The sequence below is a fragment of the Rhineura floridana genome, chromosome 3 (genome assembly GCF_030035675.1).
Source record: "Rhineura floridana isolate rRhiFlo1 chromosome 3, rRhiFlo1.hap2, whole genome shotgun sequence".
In the NCBI taxonomy this organism is placed as follows: domain Eukaryota; kingdom Metazoa; phylum Chordata; class Lepidosauria; order Squamata; family Rhineuridae; genus Rhineura; species Rhineura floridana.
The window spans coordinates 73,458,095-73,485,438 of NC_084482.1; the positions used below are offsets into that span (position 1 = coordinate 73,458,095).

The 27,344-nt window shown below is 42.2% G+C and overlaps 1 protein-coding gene across 7 annotated transcripts in view; it reads left to right on the forward strand.

Annotated features, from left to right (window-relative positions):
• Positions 1–27,344, forward strand: part of WIZ (WIZ zinc finger) — a 97,261-nt gene that overhangs the window by 2,966 nt on the left and 66,951 nt on the right. For all 7 annotated transcript variants that reach the window (XM_061616547.1, XM_061616551.1, XM_061616552.1 and 4 more), the window contains exon 2: positions 7,038–7,497. In XM_061616547.1, coding sequence (XP_061472531.1) covers positions 7,056–7,497 — 442 coding nt within the window. In that variant the 5' untranslated portion in view covers positions 7,038–7,055. The remainder of the gene's footprint in view (positions 1–7,037; positions 7,498–27,344) is intronic.

Consider the following 27,344-nt stretch of genomic DNA (forward strand, 5'->3'; position numbering starts at 1 on the left):
TGTAGGAACCCAGGCTTGTGGTTTAGCTCCTGCAGATAAATCCACGAACCATAAACCATAGAGAAACCTTGGTTACAACCATGGTTAGGCTAGAGAGAGTTAAACTACAAACCCTGGTCTGGATGCCACACCAAAGCTTAAGGCTAAGCAAAACCATAATTTAGCTCTGTGCAGCAAAATAACATCTGGAGAGGAGCAAAATAACTGTAATTCCCTTTCTGGGAGCTTGCATATTCATGCTAGGTCATGGTTTGGCTTAGCGTGATGTGCAAACCAGGCTAATGTATGAGGATGGGCCTAATCCTAAAGGAATAAAAATGCTAAAGTGATGAAAGCAAGCACTTAATGGGACATCTTATATCGAAAGCAGCCATTCCCAAACTTTGGGTCCCCAGATATTGCTGGACTATAGTTCCCATCATTCCTGATCATTGTCCAGGCTGGCTGGGGTCTTTGTGGAGTCCTGTCCTAAAGAGGCTTGCCTAGTGTTTATTTCTGTTGGATAGTTTTGATACTACTTTAATAGCTGTTTTTAGCATATGGTGATTTTTCATTGTTATAAACTGTCTTTGGGGAGGGAAACTAAATTGAAGGGCAATACAGAAATCTTTTAAATAAAGAAAGTGGGTTGGATAGGCAGAAGCACAGTTTGCCTTTTAAGTGCTCACCCAGGGGAGTTGCTGCTTGCCTCTGGTGCGTGGCAAGATTGCGTGGCTGGTGATGGAAGTCTGGCCTTCTTGTGTGTGTGTGTGTGTTAGCATCATCTTGGCATGTAATTGTTGATTGATTGGTTTTTCAAGGATATGTTACTGCAGAAATTAATGCAATGAGAAGATCTGTTAAGTAATAGTTGAGAGGTGATTTTTATGTATAGATTTGGCATGGAATCTCTGGAATTAACTTCCTTTAAAAGAAAGGCTATTTTATTAAACTTAGAACAACTGTTTCAGTCTGTTTGCATGTTCAGGCAGTTGTTGATTAAATGTGCATTCCATAATTGAAGGCTTGTGATTGCAGACAGAAGAGTGAATGCATGCTTTTTCATTATAATGGAATGATTAATGTGCTTTGCAATGTTATATTTAAAGTTATCATTTAGTTTATGGTGAAAATGAGTGTCTGAGTCCAAATGCAGCACTGCATCTAAAGTGTAGGCAGATTATTTAGTGTCTTCAGAAAAATAACATATATGTGGAAGGACTTCTCTGGGCTCCTGCTGGGAGGAAGGGTTTGATATAAATAAAATAATAAATAAAATAATAATTAAATAAATAATATGGCTCTACTTGTGGTGCTAACGAAAGAGAGCCCAGAAAGCCAGCCTTAGAGGAAGCTGTTGCCTCTTGGTAGGAGAGAGGCTACAGTTTCAGAAAAGATTATTGTGAAACTCTCCTTTGATCTACACAATGGGAAAATATTTTCTGCTCGAAAGCATTCCTCGGATGCTGTGTTTCTCACTTCTGCTTGTTAGCTTTATCCCTCCCTTCTTTGCATACTCTGTTGCTGAAATTCAGATTGTAAGTTCCTTCGGGCTGGGGCCTATCTTTCCAGAGTAATGTTGGTAAAGAACCATGTACATGGGTAGTACTGCTGCAGAAGTGACACCGTGCTGGGAACATCAGGGGGCATGCTTTTCTATCTGCCTTGCCTCCTCACCCCTGCTCTTTCTGATATCCTTTATGGGGCTACCCATTACCAGGGAGATGAATGTATTTGGGTTTTGGTTGTTGCTTTTTAAAAATGTTAAGATTTTGCTGGCTTAAAGTTTTGTAAATTGTGTTTTTTCCCCTACTTATGTTTGTGTGTATTCTTTGTAAGCCACCTTGGGGGCCTTTTTGGCCAAAAGGCAGCATAGAAATAAACCATAACTTAAATAATGTTGTCAAACTCAATAAGATTAATGTTTCCCTTTGCAATTGCATAGTTTCTATGTGCCAGCGTAGTTCCTTGTCGCTAAATTAAACTACATTGAGGTCATTTGTGACAGAAAGTGGTACATAAAAACTTTAAATAATACATGACAGTTGTGTCTGCTAACCAGGAAGTTTTATACATGTATACCTTCTGGTCTGGGTGCTGGAAGCAGAAATTCCTTTATTATGCTGCAGCCCTATGCGCACTTCCCTGAGAATAAATATAGTGGGACTTAGTTATGTGTAAACATGCATAAGATTGCACTGTTAGTTTCACTTACACGGCTTTGATAATCATACTGCTCTAGCACATTTTGCTGGATCCAAACTATAATAATCTTAAAATGGTGAACTGGTATTTCTTTGGGAATGCTCCCTGCAGAACTAATACCATTCTTTTTCATTTGTTTGCTTCTGTGTTTCTGCACAGTATCTATGACAAATTACAAGGTTACTGTCTTATATTTCTGGACTTGCCCCATGTAAAAGGGGTCTGTAGAGCAGCAATTTGGGTGCCTGAACTGTGCTTTTAACAACTGCCACTTGAAATAGATTAATTACTCAGTAGATGCCAGAATAATTTCCTCCTTGAGCAATGTACTGTACTTTCCTCTGGCAAAAGTGCATGGCAGAGGGCAACATGGCAGTGCATCAATTCACCACATTCAGTATTTTCTGTGTAGTGATATTTGTTAGAGGTACCCTGTTGGTGACAAGCCCTGCTTAGTTCTTTGGCCCAAAAGCCAGCAGGAGAATCTGACAGGGCAGGGAGCTTGAGAACCAAATTTCCTCTCATCATCATTATGATTTTCCAGGCAAAATGTTTGCGTATGGGCACAGTTTTATTGCTGCTGTTCTTGTGTTGCATCTTGGTGAACTCAAATCAGATTCACAAGGTCACTCCGGTCCTGGCACATGCCACAGTGTAACAGATTGGGAGGAAGCATTTCAGAGGAGCTGTTGTGGTCCTTCTGATGAATGTATCATTCAGGAAGAGCTTGTGTGGAATCACAGAATAGTAGAGTTGGAAGGGGCCTATAAGGCCATCAAGTCCAACCCCCTGCTCAATGCAGGAATCCAGATCAAGGCATTCCTGACAGATGGCTATCCAGCTGCCTCTTGAATGCCTCCAGTGTCGGAGAGCCCACTACCTCTCTAGGTAATTGGTTCCATTGTCGTATGGCTCTAACAGTTAGGAGGTTTTTTCTGATGTTCAGTCGAAATCTGGCTTCCTGCAACTTGAGCCCATTATTCTGTGTCCTGCACTCTTGGACGATCGTGCGGGAAGAAAGGTGCAACCAGTTTGTCATCCTGGGGAATAAGATTTGCCAAATTGTTCTGTATTTTATCTTGTGCTCCGTATCCCCCAGCCACATATGTTTGCTCAGACAGTCATGGCCTCACTTAGTGTCACTTTTGGGTATCTATCTCCTCCTAGTGGTAACTACATTTGTTCTTCTGTTGCTTGCACTGGCCCATGCACTCAGTTCAGTACTAACTACTCTCTATTAAGTAGCAGCTCTTCTCCAGGTTCAAAATGGACATTCTGCATCTTTGCTCTAGATTCTCGATACCGTCTAAAGAGAACAATCTGGATCTAATAGAACTAGCCAGTCAGAAACTAGCATGGTGACTGTAGACCAGGCTATATTTATTTTCAATTTCTCTTATGTCTGTACTACTAAAATATTCTTTAAATGAAGGTTTGGTCAACTAAGCCTGCTAAAAATCATAAGGCAGATCTGTGGCTAATGAGTTTGTTTTGTATTCAGTTATTTCTGTTTTGATTATGTATTTTTAAGTCTTTGGAACATACTGCAGTCACTTCAACCTTTCCATTGTTAACTTTCATGTTTGAATTTTAACTTACAGGTTTTTTCAGTTTCAGCAGGTGTAACTTGAAGAAAATAAATATTCTGAAACTTGAGAGAAAGTGTTGTTTGTGTAGAATTCAAAGCTGCCATCTTAAACTAGAAAGCAGCAGTGCAATCCTATGCATGTCTGCTTAGAAGTAAGTCCCACTTCAGTGGGGCTTACTCCTAGAAAATTAGGTATAGGATTGCAGCTTCAGGCTCACTTTCTTGTAAGTCCCAATGAACCCAATGGCTTGGATGGTGAGTTCTCTTCTGTTGGTAGGAGCATCCCACGAGTTAGACTTCTGCTCACAGAACTCTTCTGCAGGTAGAAGAGGAGCAGAAATTTGCTGATTTCCCCCTGCAGTTCCTCAGTCTGCTCTGGAGGGCTAAGGAACCATCTGGAGGAAAAGGAGAGGGACTATAGGGGGAGTGGGAAATTGGGGAGAAAATGCTTCTCTGTGCCCCCCTCCTGCTAGCAGGATCCTTCCTGGATCAAAAGCCTACTGTGAATGGAAGGGACACTTAAGATCCAAGCTGATAGGCATTACTTAAGCTTGGATTGGATTGGGCTGTTAACAGTAGAGTCTGGAATACTCGGATTTATTGCCAGTGTCTTGCATGTTATGTATTCCTGTTCCAGAAAGATTTGTGAGGTAGTCCTGCGGATTATGCCTATGTAGTAATATATTTCATATGCATATTAATTGCTGAATAAAATTGCTAGGTAAACCAGAATGCAAAATAATTATTTGGAAATCAGAGGGCTTGCTAGAAAAGCCCCATTACAAGAACATATAGTGGACATGTGTGTATTCTCTCTCTCTGTCCTACACATACTTAAAAATAATACAGTCAGTTTTAGAAGAAAGGTAGCTTCCATGCCCAAAATTAAATTGGGATCTTTGAAACAGGGTTTTTTGCTAATGACTGTATGAATGAAAGTAATAAGACATACCTAAAATGTCTTCATGCTTATTTTTTTCTGTATATCATGTTGGTTTCAAAATGTGATTTTACCCACAGTAAAAGTAGTTAATAAAGTTCACTAATAGAGAATTGAGAGCCAGTGTGGTGTAGTGGTTAAGGTGTTGGACTACGACCTGGGAGACCAGGATTCGAATCCCCACACAGCCATGAAACTCACTGTGTGACTTTGGGCCAGTCACCGCCTCTTAGCCTCAGAGGAAGGCAATGGTAAACCCCCTCTGAATACCGCTTACCATGAAAACCCTATTCATAGGGTCGCCATAAGTCAGAATTGACTTGAAGGCAGTCCATCATCATCATCAACAGACAATATCAAGATACAGTATCCTTGGCCCTTCAGCTTGGCTTATTTCATATATGGGATTTCATTTAGGATCCATTCAAACCAATGTGACAATGCTAGTTTGAAGGAATTGTCTGAACCCACAACAAAATCTATTACATCTTACATTACAGTTTCCTTTATGAGAGGTTAGCTATTTGAGTTTTGTAGGCGAAACTACAAGAAACATTGTTGATAAAAGCTGGGATAGTACCTGGTAAACAGATGATTTCACATAATTTAATAACAAACAATGTAAATCCTATATGTAGGCATAGTAGCTATCCTTATGCCTAGAAAGTTATAAGAAACTTCTGAAGGTCACATCCTTTGAAACAGGATACCCCAAAGGTGGATTGCATTAATATTTAGTGAATGCTGGGGAGCACAACTGTCATACAGTTGTCTTTCTTACTTTTATCTTGGACTCAGTGCAAGCATACTCCTTTTGGGAGATGACTTGATCTGTGGAACTGTGCATTGATTGTAATGGCATGATTTAATGCTTATGCTGCTTTGTGCTGCAGCAGTCACACAAGAGATGCTCCTGATCCTTGGCTGGTGAATTGAATGCTGTCTGAACTAGCACTGAGTGACTCCACCTCTCTCTTTCTCCTTCCCCACTGCTATTTTGTGACTTTAACAAAGTTCCATAATTTTTTGTGTGGTTTAGAGTGTGAGAGCTCCTTGTACTTTAGCACTCCAGCTTGAGAATGTAGTCATCAAGCCTTAGCATCATTGATGGTCATCAATTTTGTTTTTTTGTTTTATAATTTCTCCTGTCATTTTATGAATCATTTAATTTTATTTAGTTCTTTGAATAATGTAGACTGCATATTGCACTACTGCTTCTGAATAGGGTTTTGGAGTCTTATAATGACCAAAATGTGGTTAGGACACTTTTCACTAACAGTATGGATGAGGATATAGAGCTCATTCTGCTGTTCTTTTATAATGCATGTACAGACTTGGTGTTAAATCCTGAACTAGATAATTCACTGTGGACAACCTTTATGGAGAGTTCCAGGGGGGTAGTTGTGTTAGTCTGTTGCAGCGAAAAAACAAAGACACAAGACTCTTTGTTTATGGTGAGAACATAAGGACAACATAAGAGCCCTGCTGAATCGGGCCAAAGGCCCATCTAGTCCAGTGCTGTGTTCTCACAGTGGTCAAATAGATGCTTCTTCTGGGAAGCCTAAACACAGGACCTGAGTACAATAGCACTTGCCCCACCTGCGATTCCCAGCAACTAGTATTCAAGGTATACTGCGTCTGGCAGTGGAGATAGGACATAGCCTATGGTGGACAAATTAAGGGTGCCACAAGTACAGTCCAAAGCATGAGAAAATACAGTTTAGATAAGATATGGAAAACCCATGGGCCTCTAGCTGATGATGGACTTGAACTCCCATCAGCACCAGCCATCAGGGCCAGTTGTTAGGCATGATGGGAGCTGTAGTCCAACAACATCTGAAGGCTCACAGGTTAGCCACACCTGACACGGGTGTGTGTTCCTCTAGTCTGCTGAGCTAGGGAAGAGGTGTAGAAAGGATCCAGGCCTGCCACTAGGCCACAGTGAGACCTACAGGCTTTCGTGGTCCAGTATGGGCATGGTACAACCTCCTTCTGCCTGTTTCACTTGTGATACCATGCTGCTTGTTGGCCAACCTCTGTCCTACAATAGAGTTGAGGTTGGCATGTAGAATATTTTTCATTTTCTTGTAACATACTAGTCTATTAAACAAGAATTTCTATGCTCCACACCAGAAATGTGAGCTGTCCTTAGTCAGGAGGCATTAGCTAGAGTTCTGAATTTGTGTAACAAACATACAAATATTTTTATAACAAACTTATGGAAGTCGTAAGTGTGCTAAATCTTAATCAAAATGTCTTAAAAGGGCTTGTGTGAAATTCAGTCTTTTGAACATGAGACATTTTGTCACCTTTTTTTAATTATAGGTTGTCTGGCAGTAATTGATGCAAATCCACCCAAGCCTTGATGGTTGGTTTCTGGAACTGACACAGCAAAATCCACAAGGAATGGAGAAAGCTGTTTCCACTCCTTTAACAGAACAGCAGACAGAGTGTGAGGATGATGGAGAAAAAAATGTGCTAATGACCCTAGTGTCAAACAAAGAGGATTGTGCTGCCCTTGAGTGCCCTCAAGGTGAAGAAAGAATAACTGCCTTTTTTAAAGATGCAAAAACATCCCTGGAGAGTGTGGCTTTGTTGGGGGCATCGAAGGAAGGGGGGATTGTTCTCAGGAAGCCTGTCCGTAGTTCTTCAGAGAAACTAGAAGCAATGAGTAGAGAGGGAAAAGTGACTGATGAGATGTGTAACCGTAAAGACGACCCCAGCTTTTTGTCACCATTCACTCATCAACAGCCAGATGATGCTTTGGAAGCCTGTAAAATGACTGGTAAGTCCTGTGCCTTGTAATTACAATCACTTTTTAGAAAAAGACCTTTATAAGTGTGTTTGTTTCAAAGTAGATAGGGTAGAGGCCTGGCAGGCTTCTTAGATGAAATTGACGATTTTGTTTTAACAAATCAAATGTCAGTCCAGAAAATGGTCATGAAGGCACTTTGACATGATTCTGTTGCTGTGGCTATCTTCATCCAAGTAGGAGACCATGCATTTCCTCAGCTGCAATGTATAAAGTGGCCTGTAGTATATTTGCTTGTGACATACAAGGACAGGATCAAAATGCATCTCAGAGTTCAGCAGCATAGCTGCAGTTTGTGAGTTCAGCACCACAGACAGGGATCTGAATGTAAGCTGTGCATAATGTGACCAACAACTGATGCCTGAATTTGTTTCATCCAGAAGAATCCTCTGCAGTACTTACATCCTAGGTTTGTCAAAGTTGGGATACTAATAATATGTTTCAGGTATTTGGTGCCTGGCCTGCATATGACAACTACGCAAATAAAAATGGCTGTTTTGCTGTTTAGGTATGCTTTATTTGACAATGCACTGTATGCCTTTTTAAAGCTTAAGACAGTGGTCTAGCATTGTGTAGTGATACATTCCAAGAAGGAAAGCTATGAAAGGCAAGTTTCTAAGAGAAGTATACACAACAAATACTTTTCTTAACTCCATGTACGTAATTAAGACTTTGTGAGAAGGTTGCAACAGGTGCAATGCTTCCTGCTCCTCCTGTGATTTTCCATATTTTTCTGTGCTACACTTTGCTGATTTGCCGTGTTCCTTTGCTACAATTTATCATTACAGTATTCACAACATGTCTTTAGTTCTACAGGGAAGCATGAGAATCTACCCTCATTCTGACTTCAAAGTTAGGTTTTTGAAGAATTTAGATATTTTAAGCAGGTATCTATGAACAGCAAGCGTACAGTAAACAAACATGCAATGAAATAGTTCTCCAGAGAGTGCCATGAATTGCTATTGTGACAACTGTGTGGAATTTGTTCAGAGGTGTTCACTGAATGTTATCAGTGAGCAATATAATGCTTTGACATCCACTGTGCCTGTTTTTTTGCGCCTCATTGAGTTAGAGGCTGTGGACCCATCTGCATGTACTGAATGCTTAAAAGAAAATGAAAACTGTGCTCAGATGTTCCATGAATTATATGCCAAAAAAACCCTGAGCTTGTTTGAAATTGGCAGGGCACACTGTATTGGCTTATTTTTGCCTAGTTTGTTTTGTTTCTGCTAGTCAGGAAGGACAGAGAAATATGTAGAGTACTGAAGTAACAGGCTTTACCAGATCACTCTGTCTACTTCTATTGTTTTTCTTCTTTCCTGCACTGCCAAATTTTGTGGTGCTCAGGCGAGGGGGAAAAAAAGTTACTTGGGGAGGCCAGATCAGTCCTGCGGGCTGGGAATTAGCCACCTCTGCACAAGACATTCTATTTTCGACACTTCAGAACCACAGTACTGTACAGGAATATCAACTAGCTTGGGCATGGCTGATACTGTGACCTCCTCCTCTCCTCTTAACAACATTCTGTGTTGTACCACTGGCATGTGTTTGTAGGTGATTGCATCAGCCATGTTCATAGCTTCTTTTTAGAGATAAATATTATCAAGGTCCTGACAATAGTCAGTACTGCCATTGCTAGTATAGTGGTAAATTATGAAGTGCAGGTGCTGTTCATAGCAATCCCCGTAACCAACACAGACATTTATATTATTTATTTATTTTATTTATTACACTTGTATACCGCCCCATAGCCGAAGCTCTCTGGGCGGTTTACAGCAATCAAAAACATTAAAACAAATATACCATTTAAAACAAATATCTTAAAAACAGTCTAAAACACAATTTTAAAATTTAAAACAATATAAAAACAATTTAAAACACATGCTAAAATGCCTGGGAGAAGAGGAAAGTCTTGACCTGGCGCCAAAAAGATAACAGTGTTGGCGCCAGGCGCACCTCGTCAAAAGCATCCTGCTGTAATTTGGGGGCCATCACTGAGAAGGCCCCTCTCCCTTGTTGCCACCCTCCGAGCTTCCCTTGGAGTAGGCACCCGGAGGAGGGCCTTTGATCTTCAACGGAGTGTACGGGTGGGTTTGTATCAGGAGAGGCGTTCCATCAGGTGTTGTGGTCCCAAGCCATATAAGGCTTTATAGGTCAAAACCAGCACCTTGAATTGAGCTCGGAAACATACAGGCAGCCAATGCAAGCGGGCCAGAATCGGTTTTATATGTTTGGACCGTCTGGTCCCTGTTACCAATCTGGCCGCTGCATTTTGCACAAGCTGCAGTTTCCGAACCGTCTTCAAAGGAATCCCCACGTAGAGTGCATTGCAGTAATCTAATTTGGAGGTTACCAGAGCATGGACAACTGAAGCCAGGTTATCCCTGTCCAGATAAGGACGTAGTTGGGCCACCAACCGAAGTTGGTAGAAGGCACTCTGTGCCACCGAGGCTACCTGAGCCTCAAGTGACAGAGATGGTTCTAGGAGAACCCCCAAGCTACGAACCTGCTCCTTCAGGGGGAGTGCAACTCCATCCAGAACAGGTTGGACATCCACCATCTGGTCAGAAGAACCACCCACTAGCAGCATCTCAGTCTTGTCTGGATTGAGCCTCAGTTTGTTAGCCCTCATCCAGTCCATTGTCGCAGCCAGGCACCGGTTCAGCACATTGACAGCCTCACCTGAAGAAGATGAAAGGAGAAATAGAGCTGCGTGTCATCAGCATACTGATGGCAACGCACTCCAAAGCTCCGGATGACCGAACCCAACGGTTTCATGTAGATGTTGAACAGCATGGGGGACAGAACTGACCCCTGCGGAACCCCATACTGGAGAGTCCAGGGTGCCGAGCAATGTTCCCCAAGCACCACCTTCTGGAGGCGACCTGCCAAGTAGGAGCGGAACCACTGCCATGCAGTCCCTCCCACTCCCAACTCAGCCAGTCTCCCCAGAAGGATACCATGGTTGATGGTATCGAAAGCCGCTGAGAGATCAAGGAGAATCAACAGAGTCACACTCCCCTGTCTCTCTCCTACAAAGGTAATCATACAGGGCAACCAAGGCTGTTTCTGTGCCAAAACCAGGCCTGAAACCCGACTGAAATGGATCCAGATAATCGGTCTCATCCAAGAGTGTCTGGAGCTGGCCTGCAACCACTCGTTCCAGGACCTTGCCCAGGAATGGAACATTTGCTCCCAGCCTATAGTTATTAAGATTTTCTGGGTCCAGGGAGGGTCTCTTCAGGAGTGGTCTCACTACTGCCTCTTTCAGGCAGCCAGAGACCACCCCGTCTCGCACAGAGGCATTAATCACTTCCCTGGCCCAGCTGGCCGTTCCATCCCTGCTATCTTTTATTAGCCAAGAAGGGTAAGGATCCAGCACAGAAGTGGTTGCATGAACCTGTCCAAGCACCTTGTCAATGTCCTCAAGCTGCACCAACTGAAACTCATCCAAGAAATCGGGACAAGGCTGTGCTCTGGATACCCCGCTTGATTCACCTGCTATAACACTGGAGTCTAAGTCCTGGCGGATGCTAAAGATTTTATCTTGGAAGTGCCTAGCAAATTCATTGCAGCGGGCCTCAGATGGTTCTACCATGTCCCTGGGGCCAGAGTGTAATAGCCCACGGACAATTCTGAAGAGCTCCACTGGGCGGCAGATTGATGATTTGATAGTGGCAGCAAAATATTGTTTTTTTGCTGCCCTCACTGCCCCTAAATACAGCTTACCATAGGCACTTACCAGTGTATAATTGCATCCACCAGGAGTTCGCCTCCATCTGCACTCAATCCGTCTCCTATATTGTTTCATCGTTCTCAGCTCTGGGGTATACCATGGAGCCGTACGAGCTCTACACAGGAGCAATCATGTCAACCGCCTGGGTCATTTCTGTATTCCACAGTTCAACCAGGATTTCGACAGGAGCGCCAGCCCTATCAGCCGGAAAACTCCCCAGAGCCCCTTGGAAACCATCCAGATCCATTAGTCTCTGAGGGCGGACCAACTTAACAAGTCCCCCACCCTTGCAGAGGGGAAAAGCCACTGTAAGTCTAAACTTCAGCAAGCAGTGATCTGCCCATGACAGAGGGACTGATGTAAAGCCCCCCACATTCAGATCACCAACTCCATGTCCAGTTGCAAAAACCAAGTCTAGAGTATGCCCTGCTACATGTGTTGGGCCAATGGCATATTGGGACAGTCCCATGGTTGTCATGGAGACCATGAAATCCTGAGCCGCCCCGGATAAGGTTGCCTTGACATGGATGTTGACATCCTCCAGAACCAACAGTCTGGGGGATCTCAACAGTACACCCGAGACCACCTCCGTCAGCTCAGCTAGGGAGTCTGTTGGGCAGCAGGGTGGGCGGTACACCAACAGAATCCCCAGTCTGTCCTGCTGACCCAACATAAGGTGCAAACACTCCAGACTAGTAGTCACATGGACAGGGTGCCTGCAGAGGAAGATGGAGCTCCTATAGACCACAGCAACCCCCCCTCCCCAACCCTCAGGTCTACTCTGATGCTGGACCAGGTATCCTGGTGGACATAGCTGGAAGAGACTGACTCCCCCCTGCTCACCCACCCTGGTCTCAGTTATACATGCCAGATCGGCTGCCTCATCCACAATTAAATCGTGAATGAGGGAGATCTTATTATGCACCGATCTGGCATTGAGCGGCAGCATCCGGAGGCCTGAGAGCTGGCTGATAGGGCAACCAACAAACCTGTGGGTGTGGGGAGGACCAGAACAAGGCACAGCCATTAACTGCCTGGGCCATGTTCCCCTTACCTGGCAAGTCCTCCTCACAATGCCATATCTCCCTCGGCCCATCACTACACTAATTGGGTCCCCCTCAAATCTCCCCACTTGGCTCCAAGTCCTCTCTCCCAGGCACATGACTGAAGACCCAGAAAAGGAAAAAAAAGGCAGACAAAGCAGGAGCCACCTCAGCCAGCCAGCTTATGTATCCCCTCCAGAGAAGGGACAGGTGGAAAAAACAGCTGGCTGAGTACGTGGGGCCTGGTCCTGCAAGGTGTGGCCCCCGCAGAGCAGAAGTCCAACCGGGAAAGGGTGGTTGTGGTGGTAGCCGAGCAGCAGCAAGCAGGCAGGCAGACAGCCAGCAGCAGCAAACGGCTCTCTTTCCCTGGAAGGGATGGTGGTGTTCCCCTTCCCCCTGCAGGCACTGGGTCTCCCAAGCCACCTCAGCCAGCCAGCTTATGTATTCCCTCCAGAGAAGGGACAGGTGGAAAAAATCAGCCACAGCTGGCTGAGTATGTGGGCCTGATCCTTTAAGGTGTGGCCCCCGTGGAACAGAAGTCCAACCGGGAAAGGGTGGTGGTGGTGATGGTAGCCCAGCAGCAGCAGGCAGGCAGGCCGACAGCAGCAGCAAACGGCTCTCTTTCCCTGGAAGGGATGGTGGTGTTCCCCTTCCTCCTGCAGGCACTGGGTTTATATCTTTAATACCAAGCCAGCTTTTTTTCTCACATCCTTCCTCCAGTCTTATGAAGAGTTCTGGTGGACTCAAAAGCTTGCATCCTATTTTATGACATATTGGGTTGTATTGAACTAAGCCCTGTTTGGAGTAGACCCATTGAAATTAATGCACCTAAGTTAGTCATGTCTATTTACTTCAATAGGTCTATTCTAAATAGGACCAGCACTGAATACCACCCATTGGTTGGTCATAAAAAATGATTTTGGGATTTCTCAAAATAAAAATGGCCGTTTTACATGTAGCTATTTATGCTAATTTAACCTACCTCTTTCTTTGCTTAGTTTCTTTAATGGGTTTCTCTCTGAGAAAAGCTTATTTATTTGGTATGCAGAGGATTGGCAGACAGTGCCACAGGATATGATATTGTCATCCCTTCTGTGACATAAGTGGTGGTATTTTGTCCTTGCTCCGCTATACCATGGACTGCCATCCTAGGAAGCTTGTATATCTCAGTTATGATGGATGAAAATTAATTTGAGCACATTAGATAGAAATAGTAGACCAGTTGTGTTGAGGGAATAGGTGTGGTTAAACAAAAGAGCAAGTATGAGGTCAACCATCCAGAAGAACAGTTCTGGGAAGGGAGCCTTCATTGGCAAGCTAAGGCAGCTTAAAATATTTAAATTAGAGAGTTTGGTGGTTTATAAGAATCAGGGCTGTCTGATCATTATTGCTTTGTGTTGTTTTTCCAGTAAAGCTGCTGGGCATGCTCTGGAGATCTTAGGTCTTTTGAATGAGGTAAGAAGCTGCAGCATCCTTTACAGGCAACAGCATGCACGCTGAATTGGGTTGGTTAATTATTATAAAGAGTTCACAAAAAGCAGTTCAGTGTGCCCATTTTTTGGTTTTGTCACACTTTATTTTTGGTTATGTTTGGTTTTGTCCAGTGACAGGCTTAGTTATTTTGTTCCATACTCTCTTCATACTTTTCTTGCCATCACCTCTGGGTGAGGATGAAGTAATTGTGTAGCATTATAGCCTGCTTTCAGTAAGAGCATAAGCTTTTGTTGAGAGTGAGGGTATATGGGGGGAGATGCGTAGCTCAGTGGTAGAGCATCTGCCTTGCCGTCACAAGGCCTCTGGTTCAGTTCCTAGCATTTCCAGGTAGACCATTTCCAGTCACTGTAGACAATACTGAGCTGGATGGACCAATGGTCTGACTCAGTATAAGACAGTGTCCTATTTTGCTTTAGAAAAACTTGGCCTTGAATCTCACTAATATATTCAAACCAGCAAATATTCTAGGAATTGAGTAACTTCTCTGGTGAAACACCTTGTCAGCAGAATGGAAACAAAATTGATGGCTTTAAAAAATCAATTATAGTGTCTCATTTTTAAAAGGAAATGCAATACAAGCATACTGAATCTGTATAGATTCTTGACCATTTATATAAAAAAAATTGAGTTAAAAACTGCTTTTCAGAATAGAATAGAAAAGCATATGACCTGAGGTTAAACATTGTAAATGAAACTATAAGTAGTATAATGTATTGTGGATTTCCTTCTGGACCAAGAGATGAGCATGTCATCAACAGCAAGAGGATCCGGAAGATGTGTATGGTACTCATATCCTCCCCTGAGCCCATTGCGCTGATCTTGTACTGCTGCTTTATGCCCTCCAGCTACCTGAGCTGTGTAGTCTGTTCAGTTTTGAATTATGAATGTTTATGGCTTTACCAACCAAACAGCACAAGCAGTTATTTTCCATCTCAGAAACACTGAGTTGTATCCAGCATTAGTCGTAAATGAAATAAACTAATTGAAATGAATGGACGTGACTAACTTAGGTCCATTAATTTCATTGAGTCTACTCTGAGTAAAATTTAATTGGATAGAACCCATTATTTTGGTTACTAACTTACAGAACTTGCTTTCCCAAAGTTCTGAACGTTCACAGTCTGATCCCATGTATGTTTCCTTGGAAGTGAATTCAAATTTGTTCAGTGGGACTGTCAGGGCCCTTCCTGTCAGGATCCCACCTTAGGCGCCACCCGCTAGGATCCCGCCTGTGGTCACCGCCTTGTCACGGTCCCACCTCAGGGTCCTGGTCTTTAAACAGCTCTCACACCAGCTGTAGCACAGATCTCTCAAGAGCAGCACCACCAGACACTCCCTGTAAAACAACATTGCCTTGAGACTGTGCCTTAGTGGCTTATTGCTACTTTGTGTCTGGGTGCATTTGCAGGCCACAACCCCCTGTATCTTTGTGCCTGTAAAGAATACAGCCCTGGATTGCTCTGGATACCTGATGATGTTACACTATCTCTTCACCTCTGCCACCATTGATACTGTTTCCCCACCTTGGTATATGTCCTGCCCACCCTTCTGGTCTGTGAAACCCAGCCAAGGATCAGGCATTCTGGTAAACCAAGAAATATTTATTTATATACACAGGGAATAACAAGATTACTTAAAGGTATAGTCAACAAGCATGTGGTTTCATAAGATGCGTTACTCTTTATGTTTCTAGTCATCAATAACCTGCCCCACTACCCGCCTAATTCAATCCACCCTCCAAAACTCAACCAACCAACTCCTAAACCCACCATCTAAAACCAACCAAACCAACTCACTCTCAACTGTCATCCTCTCATTTATACCTTCAGACCCTCAAGCACTCAGCCAATCATAATACAACACTCATCAACATTCCAACCCATGTACTCCCCCCTCTCACTCAGTCCACTTACCTCATTTACTCTAATAAACCCACACTTACCATATTTACAGTATTATAAATATAGGGGCATCACAGGGACTTCCAAATAATTGTGCATAGGACTGCAGCATTTGCTTTCAGGTAAATGATCTTGCTTAAATCCTTGCGTGTGTACAAAGGGAGTCAAGCAGAAATATTTTTTCTTATCTTTAAACATATAATTCTTCAAAAGTTAAAAAAAGTGGGCTCCATAAGTAAAGATTATGTATAATTTATATATAATAGTGTCTTATATAAAGGCTTTGTTTAGTTACAGATATTTTTTATTATAGTAGTCTGTATGTATACTTATATTTTTTTAATATTAATTTTCAAAATGAAAAACTTGATTTAAATCACTGCTTTAAATTTTTCCTTTTTCTGGGTGGTATGAACTTTATTTAAATTGCTTCCTAAGCATCACCCTGATTTTGGTGAAAATTTGAACTACATCAGGCAGATTTTCCTTAGGAGTACCCAACACTTTCCAGGGGCTGCACATTATGGGGGAAAATGGTTGGCAATCCATTTTTCAGGTGAGTTTGTCAATGAGATTGATATCCACTTTAGCAATGAGTGCATGATTAAACCATAGATAGAATTGGTGCATTGCACTGGGGTGGGGAAAAAATCATGTCCACGGGCAAAAGTCTTGACTTGTTTGTGTTGTAATATACCTTGTACACAGAGCCTCTGTGTCTACAAACTGTAAAGGCAGAGACTGCGCACAAAGCATAATCAAATGGTGGTTAGGGCCTGCCATTACAATCTTGATCAACTTCTATGTCCTCACTCCCCACATTTTTGAGAAGCCCCAAGATTTCACTGATTTAGTTGAAAGACTGCTGATCTTGAGAAATGGATGACATAAGAAGAGCTGTGCTGGATCGGACTGAAAGCCCATCTAGTCCAGTTCACAGTGGCCAGTCAAATGCAGGCAGAACGTGAGCACAGCAGTGGCCTCCCTACTTGAGATTGCCAGCAATTGGTGTATAGAGGCATACTGACTCTTACAGTGGAAGTAGAATATAGCCTCGGTGGACTTATCTAATTCTCTTTTAAAGCCATCCAAGGGCTCTTCCACATGTTGTTTTTGGGTGGGACTCAATCACATACAGGCAAATTTAGGTTGTACAGTTAAGGTATTATGCAACCAGCCCACTTCCCCAAAAGACTGGACTTTCTGTGATAAGGAATGATAGTGAAAATTCACTAGAAAGTGTGTGATAAAACTTGCTTGATGCCACATTGTCTTAACACCCCTGCCAACAAATAAGAATGAATTCTCAGTAAATAGCCAATGCCATCTAACTTACCTGCAAACAAATCAGGCTGACTGCCCAATGGGTTGTCTGGAAATAACCCAAATTGGTGGTCATCACAACAATTTTTGGTAGCAAATTCCATCATTTAGCTATGCAATGTGTGAAGAACTATGCACTTTTGTCTGTCCTGAATCTTTCAACATTCAGCTTCATTAGATGGCCCTGGATACTAGTATTAGGAGAGGGGGAGAAAAAATTATGTCTATCCACTTTCTTTACATCATGTATAATCTTATATAGCTTTATTATCCCCCTCCCCGTTCACCTCTTTTCTAAACTAAAAAGCCACAAGTATTGTAACCTTCTCTCATAGGGTAGTTGTTTCAGCTCCTTGATTATTTTGGTTGCCCTTTTCTGAACCTTTTCAAACTCTACAGTATCCTTTTTGAGGTGAGACCAGAACCGTACGCAGTATTCAAAGTATAGTCTCACCATAGATCTTTATAATGGCATGATGATATTGGCAGTTTTATTTTCAGTCCCTTTCCTAATGATGCCTAACATTGAATCCATGTTTTTAATAGTTGCCACACGCTGGGTCAACATTAGTTCCTTAAAGGATTTCTACCCATGTCATTATATAGGGATCAGATCAATTTTTACAGCATATTCCATTCCTAAAAGAAAAATGCAAACTCACAGTTGTTGCTGTCTGCACAATACATGGGACATTCTCTGGGCCCACTCAGCTGCCTGCTGCCTGGGTAAGAGGATCAGTGGAGGAATCCTTGCTCTCTATTAGCTTACTTTCAGCAAAGAATTTCTTCTAATGTTGTGTTAACGCACTGAATAAGAACCATAGGATGTACCTGTGCAAGCATACTCTTACTGTAGGAGTCTTTATAGTTTGTCACTTGCAGGTGCTGCTGGGGAGCAATGCATGAAACATCATACACTGGGATTTCATATACTGGGGTAGATGAATCATAGTATATTTAAATTATCTTTCTATCTATAGGTGGTGTTGCTAGTTTATTTTGGCCGAGAGCAGTCTTGTTCATTATAGAACATAATTATGTTTGGATCATCGCTGTCATGACTAGGCTGTACGCAGCTGAGTACATGGACACCTGAAAGTACAAGTCCCAGTAGGACTGAGAATAAAGTTTTTAAATTAAGTGATGGGGCAGAATCCACAGGAAGACCTAGGTAGACTTCTGGATGTCAGCCTGCATTATTGTAGCACCAGAGAGTTTGGAGATGGAATTATATAGGTTAGGGGTTAATTTGAGGGACATCAGAAGGAGGCTAGAATAGGGATGCTTCAGAAGAGTGACTGGTGAATAAAGGAGCTGGAAAACTGAAAGGGAAGCAAGCAGGGAGTCTAGATGACAAAGAGGATAAAAAGCGGAGAAACCTAGAGAGGATGTTGGATAGGTAATGCCAGAATCTGGCAGTTGCCTATAAAATCCAGACGCAAATTGGAAGGATTTTAAGCCAGACCAGGAGATACCAATAGGCTGACTGGGAGTGGAACTATGCTGGATTATTGGAGGCAATGTTGTTGTTGTTGTTATGTGCCTTCAAGTCAATTATGACTTATGGCGACCCTATGAATCAGTGACCTCCAATAGCATCTGTCGTGAACCACCTGTTCAGATCTTATAAGTTCAGGTCTATGGCTACCTTTATGGAATCAATCCATCTCTTGTTTGGCCTTCCTCTTTTTCTACTCCCTTCTGTTTTTCCCAGCATTATTGTCTTTTCTAGTGAATCAGGTCTTCTCATGATGTGTTCAAAGTATGATAACCTCAGTTTCATCATTTTAGCTTCTAGTGACAGTTCTGGTGTAATTTGTTCTAACACCCAATTATTTGTCTTTTTCGTGGTCCATGGTATGCGCAAAGCTCTCCTCCAGCACCACATTTCAAATGAGTTGATTTTTCTCTTATCTGCCTTTTTCACTGTCCAACTTGCACATCCATACATAGAGATCGGGACTACCATGGTCTCAATGATCCTGACTTCGGTGTTCAGTGATACATCTTTGCATTTGAGGACCTTTTCTAGTTCTCTCACAGCTGCCCTCCCCAGTCCTAGCCTTCTTCAGGTTTCTTGACTATTGTCTCCATTTTGGTTAATGACTGTGCCGAGGTGTTGATAATCCTTAACAAGTTCAATGTCCTCATTGTCAACTTGAAAGTTACATAAATCTTCCGTTGTCATTACATTAGTCTTTTTGACGTTGAGCTGTAGTCCTGCTTTTGTGCTTTCCTCTTGAACTTTCATCAGCATTCATTTCAAATCATTACTGGTTTCTGCTAAGAGTATGGTATCGTCTGCATATCTTAAATTATTGATATTTCTCCCTCCAATTTTCACACCTCCTTCATTTTGGTCCAATCCCACTTTCCATATGATATGTTCTGCGTACAGATTAAACAAATACGGTGATAAAATACAACCCTGTCTCACACCTTTTCCGATGGGGAACCAGTCAGTTTCTCCATATTCTGTCCTTACAGTAGCCTCTTGTGCAGAGTATAGGTTGCGCATCAGGACAATCGGATGCTGTGGCACCCCCATTTCTTTTAAAGCATTCCATAGTTTTTCATGATCTACACAGTCATTGCTGTAGTCTGTAAAGCACAGGGTGATTTTCTTCTGAAATTCCTTGCTCCGTTCCATTATCCAACGTATGTTTGCGATATGATCTCTGGTGCCTCTTCCCTTTCTAAATCCAGCTTGGACGTCTGACATTTCTCGCTCCATATATGGTAAGAGCCTTTGTTGTTGAATCTTGAGCATTACCTTACTTGCATGGGATATTAAGGCAATAGTTCGATAATTACTGCATTCTCTGGGATCCCCTTTCTTTGGAATTGGGATATATATTGAGCGCTTCCAGTCTGTGGGCCATTGTTTAGTTTTCCATATTTCTTGACAAATTTTTGTCAACATTTGGACAGATTCAGTCTCAGTAGCTTGTAGCAACTCCATTGGTATGCCATCTGTTCCTGGTGATTTGTTTCTTCCAAGAATTTTAAGAGCAGCTTTCACCTCACATTCTAAAATTTCTGGTTCTTCATCATATGGTTCCTCTGTGAATGAATCTGTCATCCTGTCATCTCTTTTATAGAGTTCTTCAGTGTATTGCTTCCATCTTCCTTTTATTTCATCTCAGTCAGTCAGTGTGTTCCCCTGTTGATTATTCAACATTCCTACTTGTGGTTTAAATTTCCCTTTCATTTATCTAATCTTTTGGAATAGGGCTCTTGTTCTTCCCATTTTGTTGTCCTTTTCTATTTCTATACAATAACTATTGTAATAGTTTTCTTTGTCTCTACGTACTAGTCGCTGTATTGTTGCATTTAGGGTTCTGACTGTGTTTCTATCTCCTTCTGCTTTTGCTTTCCTCCTCTCTTTAACCATTTGTAGAGTTTCTTCAGTCATCCATTGAGGTCTTTCTCTCTTTTTAACAAGAGGTATTGTCTTTTTGCATTCTTCCCTGATAATGTGTCTGACTTCAGTCCATAGTTCTTCTGGTTCTCTGTCAACTAAGTTTAAAGCCTCAAATCTGTTCCTTATTTGATCTTTATATTCTTCTGGGATGTTATTTAAATTGTATTTTGGCATTATGATTGCTTTGTTATTCTGTAGCTTTACTCTAATTTTCGATACGATCAGTTCATGATCTGTACCACAGTCTGCTCCTGGTCTTGTTTTTGCAGAAAGTATGGAACTTCTCCATTTTCTGTTTCCAATAAGTCTTTCTCCTGCTTCATTTCTGTCTCATAAGCCCCATTTCCCCACAATTCCTAGTTCTTCTCTGTTCCCTACTCTTGCATTCCAGTCCCCCATGATTATGAGCACATCTTGTTTTGGTGTATGATCAATTTCTTCCTGTACTTCTGCGTAAAATCTCTCAAATTCCTCTTCTTCTGTATTTACCTTTGGAACATAGACTTGGATGATGGTTATGTTAATAGGTTTCCCGTTTAATCTCATTGATATCACTCGCTCAGACCTTGCATTGTAGCTCTTAATTGCTTTTGCTACATCACTTCTCACTATTAAAGCAACCCCGTTTCTTCTTAATTTCTGATTTCCTGCATAAAATATTTTGTGGTTGCCTGATTGAAAATGTCCCATTCCTATCCATTTTAATTCACTCACACCGAGTATTGTAATGTTGATACGTTCCATTTCTTGCTTGACGATTTCTAACTTTCCCTAGTTCATGCTTCTCATATTCCATGTTCCGATTGTGCGTGTCGTACAACTCCAGACTCTTCTTTTGCATCTGTGCGCATCAGCCTCTAGGCTTCCTTTCGGCTTTGACCCAGCTGTGTCATTAGTCACAGCACTACTCGTACTTGTCCTTTGTTCTTCCCCAGTAGCTCGGTGAGTGCTTTCTGACCTGGGGGTCTCATCTTCCAGCACTATTTCATGTTTCATTTTGGATACTCCGTTCATAGGGTTTTCATGGTAAGAGGTATTCAGAGGTGGTTTACCATTGCCTTCCTCTGAGTTTGGATGCATCTTAGTCTGGTGTCTCAACTTTGACCATTCCGCCATGGGTTCCCCTGCTAGGAGTCTATCCTCTTGGTCTAGACTCCTGATGGCGTTGCTCTCAGCTTCTTCAACACTCTGGAACCCCCTCACCACGTTAAGGTGTGCATCCTAGAGGGGAATACAAATTTACCCAGAAAATAATAAACTAATGTATTTTGAGGTGAGCCTCCTTGCCCCTATGATTGGTTTTCTACTCACAATTAAAATAAATACATTTATAAGAGTATGTATCTATTTTGCAGATTGGTGGTTTGTGTTCTTCAGACTATGTGCTCAAAAAGGTATCTGATGGTGTGTGGTACATTGATTCCCCAAACTGACAAACTTTTAAAAATGGGTATGTAATCTACTGACCAATACTGTGGCTCTAAAGTCTTTATTCGAACAATCAATTTAGCTAGGAATTTTCAAGATAAAAAAACTCACATACAACCCAAGACAGAACATGCATCATGTATTATTATTATTTATTTATTACGGTCATAGACCCGAGCTGGTTATATACAATTTGAATATACAGGTAAGTACATTTAACAGTAATAGAATTAAAAGTAAAACAAGATAGAAATAAGCCAAAATTCAGTTTTAAGCTAATAGGCAAAATTCTTCGTCTAGCAATTTGTCAAGAACAGAGAATTAAAATAAGTCATTAAATCAAGAGTGCATAATTCGAACCTGGTTTTTACGTATGGATTGTGATACATAGAGAAATTTGGCAACTAGTTCTGTTAGAGTTTTGTCTTTATCGGACAAAAGAAAGTGAACAATCCATTCTGGTGTTCTATCAGAAAAGGTAGAAATGGATGGTAGAATTAATTTAACTCTTGGAACATTGTATATCTCACAGTTAAGTAGGACATGTTCCAGGTTTTCAGGTAAATTCTGATTACAAATACAGTAGCGTCTTTCTAGCGGGATACCTTGATAACGACCCGTTAAGAGAGCTGATGGTAGACAGTTGAATCTGGCATGAGAGAACAGAAATCTATAGTGTGAGGAGGTTAACTCTTCCAGATATATTGCTGAAGACGGAAAACAGAAACTTAAATTAAAGTGCATTGGGGAGCACTATGTGTGGGCCTTTGAGATTAGATATTGTTGGTCAATATCCTTTAATCGTTGGATGATGGTAGACTTAGCCATCGCTAGGTTCCAAGATGATAATAGTTCAAGAGACAGGCCTAGGTATTTTAGCTTCCCACTAAAGGTTTTGGTCCATGTACTTTCGAAGGGATCTTTCCAAATTAGGTGCAAGAGCCCTAATGGGGCTCAGACTAAGCTATTTTAAGCCAAAACCTATAGGCCTGTATCCAGGCTGTACATTCTATTGAGGAGATTCCGGCCTCTAGGCGAAGGCCAGCAGGAGAGGCACATTTTGGAAGTCCAAAAATAGAACGGAGGAAGCTTGAGAGTAATGTTTCTATTTTATTGTGGAAATTTAGAATCCAAATTGGGATACCATATAACAATTGTGAGAGGATTTTGGTTTTAAAAATTGTTAGTGCAGCGGGAATAAAACGGCCACCTTTGGTATGAAAAAATCTGATTGTAACTCTAATGGTGTTATAAGCAGCTTGTATTGCAGCCCGGATATAGGAGGTCCAGGAAAGTGTAGAGCAAAATATAATTCCAAGGTATTTATACTTTTTGACCTGTTCATAAAAAAACTCACATACAACCCAAGACAGAACATGCATCATGTAAACATTGACAATTTGGAAAAGCACATCTCAAGCCTGGTTTATTGGGTAATGAAGTGGTGGACGGGAAATATATTGACTTGGCAGATTTAATCCCACGCTGTTCTGAAAGATTGTATTCAATAAGGCTGTCCCCTTCCTTAGAGCTCTCATTTAACAAGGACAGAACATGTCTAACTTTGATTCAATGTGTCTTCTTCATCCTTTATTGCATAGTCAATAGACCGTAGCAGGAACAAACAAAGAAGTACAAATACACAGCACATATGATTAACAGATTGTTATACACTGGCTTCCAGAACCGCTTACATTACTTTAGCTTGTAGTACTTGCGTAAAAACCAGCTATAAGCTGTAAATCGTCCGATGCATAGCGTACAGTCAGACCTTCGGTCCCATCAGGTCCTTTCTAATCACCATGGCTTGATTTAAATATTTGGCCACACTTAAAGTGTCTAGTTCGTCAGAACCCTGAATAAGAATCTTTAAAAGTGTACTGGCCGAACAACCAGCGTAGTTTAAAAAAATAGGATTTAAAAGATCTCTTCTGACATCCTCGTAAAATTTACATTTAAAAAGGACATGCATGACCGTCTCCACCTCATGCACATCACAAAGGCAAAATCTAATGTTTCTTGGGATCTTTTCATATCTGCCCTCCAACAGTTTCGAAGGAAGGGCATCAAACCGAGCCAAAGTGAAGGCCCGCCTATATTTAGGAATAAAAAGCCAGTACAGATATCGCATCCCTTCCATACAAGGCAATGCGGGTAATCCCAATGCCCTGGAGGACCATGGCCCCTTGGCCGCTGCCAGCAGTTCTTGATTATCTATATCAATGAGACATCTTTTAACCAACGCCTTGGCCGCTTGAAAATCCATCCATAGCAGTTCTTGGGGTAAAAGACCAAGTGACTCAAGTCTCAGCCTGACCAGTTTAGGCCACGTTGCATTACAAGAATTGTTTAAAATCTGTCTAGCATAAGACTTTGGAGAAAGCTTACAGAAGCAGTGTAGCCAATAATAAATTGTGTAGAGGCAAGCTAAACATTTTAAAGAATTTAAGCCGACCTCCAGCATAAGAACGACCCCTAAGACACATTTAGGGACACTGAGTATAGATCTCAGCGCAGCATGAAGAGGGCCTTCTATAGACCCCTTAAAATATGGGGATCAGATCGGAGCACCATATAGCAACATCAGTGCCGGGACATACCTCCCTCCTTTGGAGAGATAAAATCGTATTAGTGCTCCCAGATTTTTACCAGCTTTGTTTTTTATATAATTTGCTTGTGATTTCCAGCTACCCGACTCGTGAAACCACATTCCCAGATATTTGTAGGAATTAACCTGTTCGATTCTACCACGTCCTAAACACCAGCGAAATCTAACCTTCTGCTTTGAAAAAACAATAACCTTTGGTTTTGCATGGTTAATTGTTAGAAAGTTATCATTGCAATAAGCCGCAAAGCCTGAAAGTAATCTTTTTAACCCTAACCCGGTGAGTGATATTAAGACTGCATCGTCCACATACAGCAATATGCAGAATTTATCATTCCCTAATTTAGGGGAGTGGGATTGAATTGAACTCATAGCCCTAGGAAGATCAGCCAAGTATAGATTAAAAAGAGTAGGTGCTAACACACAGCCCTGCCTTACTCCTCAGGTGGAGCCAATCTCTCGAGTAAGATGGCCACATTGGTTACATCATACTTGTACCACGGTGTCATGATACAGTGCTGCTGTCAGGAGCAAAAGTCTCCTGTCAATGTTCAGAGAGTCCATTTTGCTCCACAAGCGGCTACACGAAATGGAGTCAAATGCTGACTTTAGATCTACAAAGGCCACGAACAGTTTACCGCCGGGAGACAGCGCATGTTTGTACACCAGCTGGGACAAAACCAAACAATGGTCAAGAGTGGAATGGTCTGATTTAAAACCAATCTGTTCTTGGCCCAGGATGTTATTAGCATCCACCCATGACTTTAGCATGGAGTTTAAATAGCTAGCATAGATCTTACCTACCACTGAAAGCAGACTAATAGGCCGGTAATTATTAGGATCACTTTTTGAGCCACACTTATGGATTGGTAAAATTTAGGCTCACAGCCAAGGTAACGGAATCATTCCGGATTTATTAATTAGCGTGAATAAGGAGGCCAACATCGAGGCCCACCAGCTTCTATTACAGAGCAACAACTCCGGGGGAATGCCATCTGGTCCAGCTGCCTTACCCTTCTGTAATCGCGTAAGCATATCAACAATGGCATCAGGTTCAACCGGAGACCACTGTGAGATTTCAGATGAGACAGAAAAGGGAAGGCTGGGGTTTAATACATCCTCATTGTTAAAAGCCACTCGAAAGTGCTCCTCCCATATGTCCACCGAGATATAACACTCTGGGCTTTCCTTACGATTTGTCAAGGCCCCGTTGACTAGCTGCCAGAAGGACCTTGAGCTATGTGTCACGGTTGCAGCTACAAGCAGGAGTCTCAGACCGCTTCCTGTTTCTTTTTGACTATCAGTTTCTTATACTCCATGCGCAGTGCATAGTAGGAATGCGGAAGTTGCCATTCATTGTTGCTGCGATAACAACAATAAGCAGCACGGATCGACCTCCTCATATTTCTACATTCCCTGTCGAACCAACTGTTACATCTATCATCATGATATTCACAAGTAAAAGTAGAGGTACTTTTAGATAATGCACTGACCCCCTGTATCAGCTCGTCATAAAAGGCCATACCCAGTCCCGGTGCTTCCACCAGGGCCAGTTGGGTTACAAGCTGGTTGGTATAAGAGAGTTTTACAAACTCGAGAAACTTCTGTTCCACTTGATTTTGTTGCAGATGTTCAGGGTAGATGGTCTTAGGGATGGCAAGGAGGATTTGGGTAATTGAATATCACCTGAGATGGCAAGAAAAAACTCCAGGGGCAAGTGGTCGCTATCGGTGCGCCCCGCAACTCTAAACAGGGAGCTCTCGTGCTTCAACGCACTCAGGATAATTATATAATCAACCACACTCGACCCCCAGGAAGAAAAAAAGGTGAATTCACCGCACTCATCCGTTGCAGACGATCCATTTAAAATACACAGGTCGTGTTTAGATGTAAACTGGAGCAGGCCAATTCCAGCTAGGTTTAAAAGCTGGTCTTTAGAGTGGCGAGCCTTACATCTTAAATTTCTCCTATCCACATTGGATAGGAATCCATTCTGGGGAATATCTTGCAAAAAAGTCCCTGTCCTTGTATTAAAATCTCCAGCCAGAAGAGGGAAGGCTTGAGGGTAAATTGACAGACATTGTTCAAACAAGGAGTCCAGTTGAATCCAGTTTGACAAAATAATCTCCCTGTTTAAAACAGGGGGAAGATACATATCAAACAGGAGTACCGACAGATGGATCGGTCTTTCTACAAACAAGGTCAGAACCATCAAATCATTATCCATTAGATCGTGGACTTGGGACTACAGCTATTTTGGCGTCTAGCGCAGAGGAAACCAAGGTACACACCCCTTGCCTAGATCTACCCTTATGCTTACTTGGCGTACTTGATTCAGTGTGATTATTTGACCACTGGAGTGAACATCTGCCACTACACACCATAGCACAGACCTCCCTGTCTCGCCATCAACCAGTCCTGCCCCTGCAACTTCCACTCCTGCTAGAAAACTAAATAATTGCTTACCTGATCCTGGCTCCCTTGGCTTACCTGATCCTTGGTCCTGTTTGTGGCGTGGTGGAAAATGAAGAATGCCAGTGGTGAAAATAGGTGCCTCCTTTTAAATGACAGCCACCACTCATCTCACATGTAAAACTGCTCCTGCCCGTGCAATGCTGCAGCCACTGCCACTACTTCCTGCATGTGTTCCATGTTTATAAACATGCGCAGCAGTTAAACAAGGGACAAGGGGGCATCAGACACAGTATACAAGGAATGAAAGGGATTGTTCCATAGTTGCCTAGGCAGTGCACTACTTTCCCCTGCATTACAAATCTCAAGCGGCCTTGTGAAAACAAGCCTGCATCTCTGAAAGGAAACTCACACACACAATAATTATAAGACAATTTTGAACTGTTGGGGGGGG